This window comes from Phoca vitulina, unplaced genomic scaffold, assembly GCF_004348235.1.
Source record: "Phoca vitulina isolate PV1807 unplaced genomic scaffold, GSC_HSeal_1.0 scaffold1, whole genome shotgun sequence".
In the NCBI taxonomy this organism is placed as follows: Eukaryota; Metazoa; Chordata; class Mammalia; order Carnivora; family Phocidae; genus Phoca; species Phoca vitulina.
The window spans coordinates 7285027-7298368 of NW_022589704.1; the positions used below are offsets into that span (position 1 = coordinate 7285027).

At 48.5% G+C, this 13342-nt stretch overlaps 1 protein-coding gene across 5 annotated transcripts in view; it reads right to left on the reverse strand.

Annotated features, from left to right (window-relative positions):
* Positions 1-13342, reverse strand: part of NEU2 (neuraminidase 2) — an 80250-nt gene continuing 66908 nt past the window's right edge. For 3 of the 5 annotated variants that reach the window (XM_032397586.1, XM_032397733.1, XM_032397654.1), the window contains 4 exons: positions 11388-11529; positions 8807-9101; positions 4354-4558; positions 1-3033 (listed from right to left, as the gene is read on the reverse strand). In XM_032397586.1, coding sequence (XP_032253477.1) covers positions 2095-3033; positions 4354-4558; positions 8807-9036 — 1374 coding nt within the window. In that variant the 5' untranslated portion in view covers positions 9037-9101; positions 11388-11529 and the 3' untranslated portion in view covers positions 1-2094. Of the gene's footprint in view, positions 3034-4353; positions 4777-8806; positions 9102-11387; positions 11530-13342 lie in introns of those variants that run through there. The other 2 variants (XM_032397882.1, XM_032397805.1) reach the window with 2 other exon arrangements.

Sequence of the window (13342 nt, forward strand, 5' to 3'; positions counted from 1 at the left end):
TTCTCTCTCTCGCAAATAAATAAAATCTTTAAAAAAAAGAAAAAAAAAAAGACCCTTAATTGGTTGACTCTCCCAGGGTAGTTAGCAGAGGCCAGCTCCTGATACAATCCCTGGTGGGTCTTTTTCTCTTAAAGCTCTCAGTTTGCCTGGGACAGTCCTGGGTGACGCCCATTGCTTGGTATAATTATCAATACCATCCTCTTTTCACTCTCAAAAGTGTCCTGATTTGGATCATATGCGATCAGGCCACCCTACCTCTAAACCTCTTGACAGTGTGCTGCCCCTGGCCAATGTGCCCTTGTCCTCACTCTCCTGGCTGGGCCTCTGGCCTCTGCATAGCTAACTTTGCAGGGTTTAGAAGACAGCAGGTGGCATCCCCAAGGCTTACTTTCCACCCCAGCAATAACCAGGCCCTACTTCTTTATCCTTCCAGCTGGATTTCATAAAACCCCGCACAGAGAGGTAGCACCCAGATAGGAGGCCAGTGCCGGGAAACACACCCAGAACAAAAGCCACACCTCCAGCTCCCCTCACTGTGAAAATTCCATTTAACCACTGCCTGGCCACATGGAGAAACTGCTCAATTGCAAGAACCCATAACTGTTGTCCTTGATGGCTGCCATCAAACTATTAGATTGATCCAACTGGTAGGAGGGGCTCTGATGGGGACAGGCGGCAAGTCCACGTTTCCACGGGGACATATGACAAAGGCTCCTGAAGACCCCAGAGGTCAGAGAAGTGTCAGCCCCGTCCGCCCAGGGCTCCCCTCTCAGGTTATCACCCTCATGACAACCGGAGAGTGGCCTTCTCCCTGCTCTTTCTATACAGGAAGGACTACACAAGCACAGGACCCTCGCCCCTCTCTCTTTACCTCCACATGGTGGCATCCCTGTCACCGCAAAGACCGGATGCCCCAGAGCAGCTCTGTACCACAGACGCACATCCAGCAGCCCGGCCCCTCCTACCCCCTTCATTCTTCTGAATTATCTGATTCATCTGAATTTCATTCCCACCTTTGGCTACATCACCTGTACCAAAATCACTTCTGATGCCTGTAGTGGGCTGAACGGTGGCTCCAAAAGATAAATCCACGTCCTAACCCTCAGAATCGGTGAAGGTGACATTTAGAAAAGAGTCTTTGAAAACAATGAATCATGGAACACGACATCAAAAACTAATGATGTACTGTATGGTGACTAACAACATAATAAAATAAAATAAAATTTAAGAAAAAAGAAAAGAGTCTTTGCAAATATAATTGAGTGCAGGATTATCCTGGGTTATCTGGGTGTGCCAGAAATCCAATGACAGGTGTCTTGTAAGAGACAGAAGAGAAAACACAGGAGAAGGGGAGAAAGCCACTCACAGACAGAGGCATTAAAGGGAGGTAGGTAGCCATGAGCTGGGGAATGCCTGGGGTCAAGGGCAAGGAGGGGTTCTCTCCTGGGGCCTTCAGAGGGAGTACAGTCCTGCTGATGCTTTGATTTTGGACTTCCAGCCTCTAGAACTGTCAGAGAATAAATTTCTGTTGTTTTAAGCCACCAAGTTTGTATTGATTTGTTACGGCAGCCCTGGGAAACTGACACAATGACTTAGATTAGCTTAATTTTCCTAGACCTGCCTTACCTCCCTGCAAAGCTGTCTCCCGTGAGGTCTCCTCTAAAGCATCATTGAGAACACACGTGCACGTGCATGCACACGCACACACAGACCTCTCTGCTAATTTATTACAGCTTTGTCTCAGCCTTTCCCCAGGAACATGATGAGCGTTTACCAAGAAGAAATGGGCTGGACTCCATCATTTATCAAGACCCGCACAAAGCTGGGGCGGGCAGCAGGCAGGCTGAGCCATGCAGAGCGACAGCTCTCCGCACCTTCCCTGTCGAGGGGCTGTGGGAAGCCAGGTTCCTTCAACTTCTGGGCTCAAAACTGAATCCCTTAGAAGGACTGAAACATCAAAGGAGGAAAAGAGGCAGGAGGCGGGTGTCTGCGCACGCTCTCGGTGAAGGGAACCAAGAGCTGGCCTCCAAAGCCCAGGAGGGAAACCGTGGGCCTCTCAGTCGGGAGCCCTTCCTGGATGGCCACACAACCGGCTCACTGCGACAAAAATTCAGCTGGGAAGACTTGTTTCAGGGTGAACATGAGGAAGACCACCTCTTCGTAATCATCCGATTCATACAGACACCCAAACTGGGGTGACCCATCTGGGCCGGCGCCCATGCTCTGGAGGTCTGAGTAAGCACAGCTCCCCGCGGCCAACAGAGCGGGCTCCGACCAGGCCTCGGGGCCCAGGGGCCGCCTGTGGAGGTACACTCCCAGGTTGGCTCTCTGCTGCGGGTCAGTCGGGTGGGTGTAGAGCAACCATTTGTCTGAGGCTCCTGAGCCCGCATGGGGGTCGGGAAAACTGATGATGCTCCCGTGGCAGCCGTGGGGAGGCTCCACCAGCTTCTTCACTGGTCGGGCCTCCTTGAAGTCGAGCCCCTCGTTGGTGCTCTCGGCCTGGACCCTGGCTCCGAGGGGGCTTCTGGCATTCAGATACACCACCGTCTGCTCCGCACCCCCTACTTCAGCCACTTGGCACTCCAGGGTGTCCTGGGCCACAAAGTTTCCTCTCTTCCATGTGTGCCCGTGGTCGTGGCTGACAAAGCAGAAGGCAAATGGGGAAGGCCCCCGGAGGGAGTGAAGGTTCCGGTAAGCATAGGCGGGCACCACCAGACTCTGGGTCTTGTTGTGAAGCTGCAGACAGTGCCCCGGACCCACCGCAAAAGTGGCCCATTCCTCATGGGCCGCGCCGATGGCCGGGCCGGTGAGGTCTCTGGCGGGGCTCCAGGACCTCCCGTGGTCCGTGCTGGTGACCTGGCACAGCCGCGTCACGTTGACCCTGGTGTGGAGCTGGTGGTGCTCGGAGACCTGCCCGGGGATGGCAATGAAGAAGAGGAAGAGGGTTCCCGTCTTCTCGTCATACAAGGGGCTCGGGTTCATGGACCGGTGGCCCTCCAGCTGGGCTTGGGCCACCACCTCCTGAGCATGCCACTGAATGTGAGGGGACAGAAAGGAGGAGAAGAACAACTTTGAAATGGCCAGTGGCAGTGATGGTGCCAGGAGCAGCAATGTGGGGGGAAGGGGGTGTATCTCAGGGGGTAAAAATCAAAGGTCACCGGAAAGAGCTCTCCGTGCAGCACTCATTCATCTGCACAACGCCTCCCCAGAGCGGTGGGAGCCAGGGCCCCCCTCACTCCCTCCGAGGCAGCGCCCTCTTCATTTGAAGAGCACCATACATTACAGGGCACCTGCCATGTGCCAGACCCCAGCATACAAAGATGATTCAGACACGAGCCATTCCTAGCTTCTTCCTGGTTCCCTTGACCTACCAGCCCAGTCCAGCTTCCCATTCTTGACAAGTAAAGCCCTGGAGTAACTACAACAGTCTGACCAGTGTGGGGCAGAAGAAGACAATCACCTCCCATTTCTACACATCATAGTCTCTTAATGCAGCCGAGGAGGGGCAGCACCACAACACCAAGGACTCACACTGAGCTTCCACAGTCTGAGTCTGAGTCATACATACTGCGCCTCTGTAGTCCATCCCCATCCATTAATAGCTCTCCACCGATGGATGATTCTAGGGGTAGATACTGTGCCAAGAGCATGACGTCTGCTGTCTCATCTAAAGCTAATCCCTAACGCCTGGGGCACGGGTGTTACTGGCTCCATCTCATGTCTGGAGAATGAGAGGCTTAGATGTGGTAGATAAGTTGCCCAACACCATACCTCTGGTAAGTGATGGAACCAGGACTTGATCCCAAGTCCATCTGCTTCAAACCCCATGCTCTGGATAGCTACTGTGCAATAATGACCACAAGGTAATGATAATAATAATATTAAGCCCTTCAGATATGATAAGCCAGCCTTGGATGTAGTTAATCAAAATTAACTACTTGGTCTACATGCTGGAATCTCAAGACACAAGCAAATTACTCCAACCTTCACCCTGCTCCCCAGGTTAATTTTACTAAAAGGATATAATCCACCCCCAGTTATGTGATACTAAACTCCTCCTCCCTTAGGTTTTCAGGGATGTAGGAAGCTTTCCAAACATCAATCTCCTGACTGACTTGTCCCGTCATGCAATAAAGCAGATGTAGCCATGACAACCTGACTTGTTCACGGTGATCCCATGTGAGATCTAGGTGATCACCTGGGGACACCTTCTCTGCCCCACCCCTGATAGGTCTCTGGGTCCCTCTTGGGATTCAGTGTATTTTGTCCCTCTGTTCTTCAGACCTCAGCCATCTAAGGATGGAATGGGCCCTGTACTCCCAGAGGAGCACTTGTAGCCTCACCCTACCTTACCTGGACGTGGTGGGTGGACGCATCATAGCTTCCTCTGCGCAGGACAATCAGCTCTGCGTGCTCGTCCTTCTTGCTCATCCGCTTTTCTGCAAAGGCCAGCAGTGTCTTCTGCTGAGGCAGGTAGAGCAGAGCGGGGATTCTGTAGGCATGGGCTCCTGATTGGAACACTCTCTCCTTCTGCAGGACGGGGCAGGATGCCATGGGGCTTGGGGGTGGGCACAGGATAAGAAGATGAGTCTTGCAGTCACATCCTGAGATGGGGCCACAGCCATCCTCCCAGGCAAGTGCTGCTCACCCCATAGGCAAGCCACCCAATGTTGGGGTGGCCTGTCCTCTTGCTGCATGGGGTTCATCCCCTTTTATTACATTCCAAGAGCCTGTCTACCAATTGTGCACATGCGTCCCAGGGAGTTTGGCAGCAATCTGTCCGTGAGACATCAGAGAGAAGGTATTTGGAAAAGAGTATTTTGTGCTATATTCTTATTATAAATTAATAAACCTTCTTACAACAGATTTGTGATCACCTTCAACTGCCTTTTCCAAACCCAACTCATCAATCAAATGCTAAACCTTGGGTAGGAAAGGAGTGCTTGCTGAGTGGTGCTCTGCATCTGTCCAACTGCCAGAAAATGACACATGGGAGGTTTTTTTTTTATAACTGCAGAGCCCTAGAAAGTTGCCTTAGAAAAAAAGGAAAAAAGGTGGGGAAAAAAAAAGCCTTGATTCTCAAGGCTCTGAAGCTAAGGCCCAGCTACACCCACCATGTGGGCTCCACCCCTGGAGCAGAGAGGGGGTGTTGGGGATAGAAGAGAGGGGCTCCTGACAGCTCACGTGGGCTGGAAGTGTCTTCCGGACGTATAAGAAAATAAAAATTAAAAATAAGCATTTGACCAAAAAGGGTAGGGAGAGCTGGAGATGACTTGGGGACTGTGGATGACAGTGGTCTCCATGCTGGGCCAGCTGGTTCCCACTTCAGGGAGTGCTGGCTGCAGAGGAAGACGGACAGGAGGAGGGACAGGACTGCCATCTGAAAAGCACCAAGGCCATACCCCAGGAAGGTCTGCCTCTGATGATGAGCCTGCCCAGAACATAAAGACCTGGCTCCCTTGTCCTACCTGGGACGCTCTCAAGGGCCGGCCCAGCTCCAGGGCTCCCGTGGGCTCAGCTGAGGCTTCCCAGAGACTCCCTCTGCGCGCTCCAACCCCCCCCCCCCCCACTGAGCTGACCCCAGGAGGTGCCCCCATCAACCTCCTGTCCTGGTTCCAGAGCCTGCTTCCCGGGGAGCCCCGCCAGCAACTGGCTGTGGGGGAGGGGAAGTGGAAAGTGGGGTGAGCAGTAAGCAGCACACTCCTCTGTATGCCCTTCCTCCTGCTTGCTTCTTTTCCTACCGTGGACATGTATTATCTATTTAAAACTTAATTTAACATTTTGGAGAAATTAGTGCAATCTATCAGTATTTTATTCAATCCATAATGAATATTACTGTTAGGCCAATCTGACAAAATACAATCAAGAAAGGCAAATGCTGCACAAGGTAAAAACGTGTGTTTGCCTCGAATTGGATGGAAGGACTAAGTCTTCATGGCAAGATCTAGACCTGGTAACTGGAATTCAAGAACGTGGGAGGTTAGTAGACATAGTGGCAGCGAGGCTGAAACTTTGTTATGAAATGTAATGGGAAAGAATCAAGTATGATCACAAATAAAAATGAAATGGGGGAGAAAGAGGCAGTTTAACAGTGTTCCCCAGAAAACTGATCAACAGTTTATTTAAGCTCTTGGGTGTTTATCTAGGAGCCGAGTTGCTGGGTCATATGGTACTTCCATGTTTAACTTTTTGAGGAGCTGCCAGACTGTTTTCTACATCAGCTGCAACATTTTACATTCTCGCCAGCCCTGTAGGAAGGTTCCAATCTCTCCGCATCAACACTGCGTATTGTGTCTTTTTGATAACAGCCACCCTACGGGGTGTGAAGTGGCATCTCGCTGGGGTTTTGATTTGCATTTCCGGATGACTAACGCTGGTGATGCTCACTGACCATCAGAGTTGGATGTTAGCCTGGAGGCAATGGGAAGGTTTCAAATTTGTTTAGGCAAGGGAGTGATCTAACCTGATTTATTTTTTAGGAAGTCCCTCTTTTGGCTCCAGGGAAGGGGAGCGTGGGCAGAAGATGAATCTGTTGCAAGCTCCCAGGTGAGACAAAATAAAAGCCTGGATGAAGCAGAGACAGAATAATTGAAAGAGGAGCCAGGTTCTTAGAAACGGGGAAACAGCAAAATTAATTAAATTTGGAGGGCAAATTAGGGAGGAGCTGGGAATGCCCAGCTTAAAGTATTCTGAATTGATTTCCATAGTGTCTGTCGCTGTTTTCCAGATTCCCTCCTGAGACACTGTTCTCCTTTAGGGTGGGGGCAAATGTAGTCATTCATTTAGCAAATGTTTATTGTGTTCCTACCTTATGCCCTGTGTTGTTCTAGACACTCAGGATGCTTTGTGAATAAAAGAAAGATCCCTGGACTTGGGGAGTTTGTGAATAAAAGAAAGATCCCTGGACGTGGGGATGGGAAGTTAAGTTTATGGCCAAATACCAAATAGTGCTCACTAGGACCAGGACCTGTCTGAGCACTCGACAGGGATGGCCTTATTTGACCTCACAAATGCCCTGCCCTCTGAAAACCTGGCTGAGAGCCATGTCCCTGTGGAAGAGAGGCTGGCATGCAAGGGGAGGGGGGCTGTGGACACATGTAACCCAGTCCCACACGGGCTGCTTGTCTAAGTATTTGTCCCATGTGTATGTTGAGCCAAAGCAGGCAAAGGAGGGCAGGTGCAGAGGAAAAGGAACCTGTGTGTGAGCTCGTGGGCTCCTCTCTATTCTCAGCAACTTAGCACCGGCCCAGACTGGCACGCCCGTTGACAATAACGTCCCCAAATGTCTTCACAATCATCATAACCAACACTTACATGGCCTTTACGAAGGGCCAGCACTCTTTTAAGTGCTCCACTATAGTTCTAAAAGTTTTTTGTAAATTGTATTTATACATTTTAATATTTACAATACAAATTACAAATATGTATTCATTTAATACCCACAACACCCCCACAAAATAGACACTATTTTTAATCCCATGGTACAGATGAGGAAACTGAGCTCACTAACACTTAAGTGTCAGAGCTGGGACTCAAGACACTTCTAACTCCCTGCCGTACTGCCTCTGGAAGGAGTTCTGGAACATGCCATCTTCCCGCACCTCGTTACATTTCTGGGGGTGCTTTAGCACCTCGTGTAGGTAGCTGACCCATCTGCACCAGCCCTGCCTCCCACCATGGCAGCGGCTTGAGACCAACACAGCGGGAAGAGAACTGAATTAGGAGTCAAAAAATCAGATTCCAGTCCTAGGTCCCCTTTGTGTATCTTTGGGCAAGAACCTACGTCCCTGGTTTCCGTCTCCGCACCTAGCAAGAAGAGAGCTGTAAGGGGTGACCATGCAGGTGCTTCTGTCTCCAATGGGGGATGACTCCTTGGGGGAGGGGTGGGCAGGGGCCTCAGCACAAGCCCACCTCTAGCGCCAGCATCCAGGCGGTCAATGGGGTGACAATGTCAGGTTGAACCATGAGAAACCACCATTTTGTAGGTCAAAAATGGTTGAATAGCAGCAGTTTCAGATGGTCCCACCTAAGGCGACCAGCAGGTGCCACGGCTTGTGGTCTTGTGGGGCCCAGGCCCAGAGCGAAGCATCTTCCCCAAGGAAGCTTACTTCTCCCCACCCAGCCCAATAGGCTGGCTGTAGCACTCCCATCTCAGATGTGGGGAAACTGAGAAGTGGGTCAGGGAGACAGGAGGTGACTGCCTTGAGTGGGTGGTAGAGGTGGGTAGGTGTGAGCTCAGAGCTGCCAAATTCCAGAACCCACACCCCTAACCACTGGGCTCTCCCACCACAGGACCCAGAGGTGAGATCACATCAGAATGGCTTTCTCAAAAAAGGCAAGCGGTCCTGCCTGTCTTCTCTCTCTCTCCTGTTAGGAGCACAACCTTATGGGCACCTTGCAAATCCAGAGGCTTCCATGTGCCCACTTCAAGAAAATCTTTTGGCAATTCACAGATTTGCATTAAGCACCTGCTACGTGCCAGGAAACAGATAAACAGATAAGCCCTGGTCCCTGCCCTCCAGGAGCCTATAATAATAAGTGAGAACCAATCATGGAGGGGCAGAGGGAGAAAGAGGCACACTTCACAGCTTTTCTGAGAGAAACGGCCCTTGCTCTTGGGGTTAGTTTTGGGTGGAACTTTTGCCTGTTGGCTACCATGTTGAAATGCCGCCTCTCCAAAGAGCAGCAAAAGCAAGCATGTGGGGCAACAAGCCTGAAGCTTGGGCAGCTTCTTTTCCCAAGAAAACCCTATTTCCAATGGGCTCAACAACTCAGCATGGGCCCAGTGCTTTGCGGGGATTCCTACCCCAGGAGCTTCTTGATCCCCATGCCAGTCCAGGACGACGGAGCCGCCTCCTGGAAGTTCAGACCAGCAATAACGTGAGGGCGGAATGAGCAGTTTTCCTGAGCTGACCAACTGGAGCCTTCTCCACATCCTTCCCCATTCGGCAGGTACTCTGGGCACCCCAAGAAGAGAGTGGGTGCCCTGACGGGGGGCTGAGGGTGATGAGCTGTCACGTGCTTTAGAACCGCCATGTCTAAGACATTCCCAATATCGCTCCATCACTTCATAATTACCTCGTACAGAAGAGCTCTTGTTTCTGTTAACAAATGAACAAGTGGGTCAATTCCAAGAGAAGCCGTTCGTCAGGGAGAGTGTTCCAAGTGGGATCCTGGTGCCTGGGTGGGAAGTCGGGGTGTGTGGCAGAGGCAGTGGGAACCCAGCTTCTAGAACAACAGTGGGGCTCCCGCATTCCTCCGGGCCAGCCGCACGTCTCAGGGCCCTCCTCTATCTTGCCAGTGCCTATATACATCTCAGGGAGGCCCCGACTTCTGCCACCCACTCATCTGCCAACACGCTCCAGGGCGATGCCAACATACAAGCCCAGCCTCGGCCCAGTTAGGACGCTGGTACTCATTAACCAACAGGAAGACTGTCCAGCTCTCTCTACAGTCATAGTGAATCAGAATGAGCCATGGGAAGCCTGAATCAAGCTTGCTTCTCAAATGGATGCAGCGAGCAAAATGTGTGTATGGCAGAGAACAAACTTCCCGGGGCCTGGGACAATCCCAGGGACGGAGGGAGGGAGGGAGGGCAAGGGCGAGGGCAAGAGCCATGCTGGACTCGGCTCCTTTCCTGGCTCTGCCAGGGCCAGCGGGGAAAGGAGGGCAACTCTCTTGACCTCTTAGATCCCAGTTTCCTCCTCCGAAAAAAATGGGAGAAAAAATATCACAGTAGACTCCAAGCTGCATGAGAAGAGAGACTCTACTCCTCATCTGCTACTACAACCCAATATCAAGAGCATTTTCTGGTACATCATTGGTGCTCCATCAATGCTCATCAATTGAGTGAATGGATAAAGGCTGTCTTTCCAGGCAGGGCCAATGCCATGAAGATCATACAAGATAAACTCGTCTAAATCTCTCTCTCTATATTTTTTTTTGGCTCAGGTCGGGGTCTCAGGGTCATGAGACTGAGCCCTCCATTAGGCTCTGCACTTGTGTGGCATCAGCTTGAGACTCTCCCTCTCCCTCTGCCCCTCCCCCCTATGCTCTTGCTCTCTCTCAAATAAATAAATAAATCTTTAAAAAATAAAGTGGCTGGTTAGAGAAATTGTGACTCATCCATAAAATGGAATATTAGGCACCAATTAATTAAAATCATGTTTCAAAGACTAGATAATACACAAGAAAATGCTGGGATGGTTTGAAGTTTAAAAAGGAGGATACATGATGGTATACAAGGTAGGATCCCACTTTTGTAAATGTGTATATTATACACTCAAAAATCTATATAAAAATAAACAAAAATTGGGGGCCCCTGGGTGGCTCAGTCGTTAAGCGTCTGCCTTCGGCTCAGGTCATGATCCCAGTGTCCTGGGATCAAGCCCTGCATTGGGTTCCCTGCTCCTTGGGGAGCCTGCTTCTCCCTCTGCCTCTGCCTGCCCCTCCCCCTGCTTGTGTTCTCTCTCTCTCTCTCTGTCAAATAAATAAATAAAATCTTTAAAAATAAATAAAAGACAAACAAAAATTATATGAAAATATGCATTGCCACACCCCCAAAACTTAGCACAGTGTATGGAAAAAATTAATTAATTTTAATTAACTTAATTTTGTTATTTTAGAGAGAGAGAGCACGTGAGGTGGGGTGGGGCAGAGGGAGAGGGAGAGAGAGAATCCCAAGCAGGCTCCACGCTCAGTGCAGAGCCCTGTGCAGGGCTCAATCTCACAACCCTGCGATCATGACCTGAGCTGAAATCAAGAGTCCGACACTTAACCAACTGAGCCACCCAAGTGCCCCAGGAGAGAGAAAAAACTTTTTTTCAAGATTTATTTATTTATTCTTGGGGGAAGAAGGGCAGAGGGAGAGAGAGTCCCAAGCAGACTCAGCGCTGAACGAGGAGCCTGACCCGGGGACTCTATCCCACCACGTCGGGATCAGGATCCAAGTGGAAACTACGAGTTCAGAGGCTCAACCGACTGCACCACCCAGGTTCCCCAGGGAGAGAGAATCTTGAGCAGACTCCACACTGAGTGCAGAGCCCAACATAAGGCTCAACCTCATGACCCTGAGATCACTACCCAAGCTAAGACCAAGAGTCAGATGCTTAACCATCGACTGTGCCACCCAGATGCCCCAATTTTAATTAATTTTAACTAGTGTGATTACAAGTGATATTTACTGACTCCTTTGTATTTTTCTAGGTGCACATGAATATTATTAGTTTAAAAAGGTATTATTTTAAAAATAATGGTTAGTAATACAATGAAAGGCTTTAAAATGTGGCTTAAGGGTACCTATTAACTCTATCCTGGCCAGATCACTAAGTGGGGAAATAATGGTTTCAAAAGGGCCTAAAGAGCTTATAGAAATGGGCTTGACTTACCGTACAAATTTAACTTATATTTGACTCCAAGGGATCAATTGGTTAACTCTTCAAACGTACTCAATGAATATCCATACTAACTTGGGGAGGAGATGGAGAGAGATCATGGATGAGGTCCCAGAGCTCCAAGTGCTGATTATTTCTGTGGAGGAGAAAGACAAGCACACAAGGTACAAAGGCCAGAGAAGGTAAATATATTGCCCAAATGACCAAATTGAAAGTTGTGTTTAGCTAAGCTTTTTTTTTTCAAGATTTTTTTTTTACATTTTTTTTATTATATTAATCACCATACGTTACATCATTAGTTTTTGATGTAGTGTTCCATGATTCATTGTTTGCATATAACACCCAGTGCTCCATTCAGTACGTGCCCTCTTTAATACCCATCACCAGGCTAACCCATCCCCCCACCCCCCTCCCCTCTAGAACCCTCAGTTTGTTTCTCAGAGTCCATAGTCTCTCATGGTTCGTCTTGCCCTCTGATTTCCCCCCTTCGTTTTTCCTTCTATTATCTTTTTTTTTTTTTAACATATAATGTATTATTGGTTTCAGAGGTACAGGTCTGTGATTCAACAGTCTAAGATTTTATTTTTAAGTAATCTCTACACCCAATATGGGGCTCAAACTCATGACCCCAAAATCAAGAGTTGTACACTCTACTGACTGAGCCAGCCAGTCACCCTGTAGCTAAGTTTTTTTGTGTGTGATATTTTTTTATTTCTACAATTTCTATTTAGTTCTTCTCTGAAACTACTTTTTTAAAAAATTATTTTCCTCAGCCCTAAAAACAAATGAGCTATCAAGCCATGAAAAGACTTGTAGCACATTACTAAGTGAAAGGAACCAATCTGAAAAGGCCCCATACTGTATGATTCCAACTCTATGACATTCTGGTAAAGGCAGAACAATGGAGACAGTACAAAGATCAGTGGTTGCCAGGGGTTATAGAGGTGGGGTGAGGGAGTAGGGAAAACACAAATGATTTTTAGTACAGTGAAAATACTCTGTAATGTACCATAATAATGGATATATATCACTATATCTTCATCCAAACCCACCAGGAGTGAACCCCAATGTAAATTATGGACTTTGGATAATAATGATGTGTCAATGTAGATTCATTTATTGTAACAGGCATACCACCCTGGTGGGGGATGTTGATAGTGGGGGAGGCTGTGCATGGGTTGGGGCAGGGGGTAAATGAGAAACCTCTGTATCTTCCTCTCAGTTTTGCTATGAATCTAAAACTGCTCTAAAAAATAAAGTCTTAATTTTAAAAATTAATTTCTTATTCTTGTTTCATATATTTTACTACTTTACCTCTTGAAGCACTTGAAACAGACTTATTTTTTTTTTAAGATTTTATTTATTTATTTGACAGAGACACAGCAAGAGAGGGAAAACAAGCAGCGGGAGTGGGAGAGGGAGAAGCAGGCTTCCCGCTGAGCAGGGAGCCCGATGCGGGGCTCGATCCCAGGACCCTGGGATCATGACCTGAGCCGAAGGCAGATGCTTAACGACTGAGCACCCAGGTGCCCCGAAACAGACTTATTTTTTAAATGTGTCTTTTTATATTATTCTATTGTTTCTATCTCCTCATATGTCAACCCTCCCATTTTCGTGGAATGCTTTTCTTCATATTGGACTTACTCAAATGTTTTGATTTGTTATACTAATGTTTTAATAATTTATATCCTTCATATTGGTCTTCCCCAAATGTTTTATAATTTTTGTGTGTGAGCTCATCCTCATTGGGAATAATCTTTAGGGTGTGGTGATGGAGGTGCCCCCAGTAGTGCCCCAGAGGGTGGACACCTCCCCATAGTCATTTCTACCTCAATCTTAATGGTTCACAGTTTCTCAACTTCTTCCCTCAACTTCTATCTTAGAGTTTCTGTGCTTCATGAGCAGCAAAACTTTGGACCCCATGTACAAACCCAGCTTGTTCTCTATTT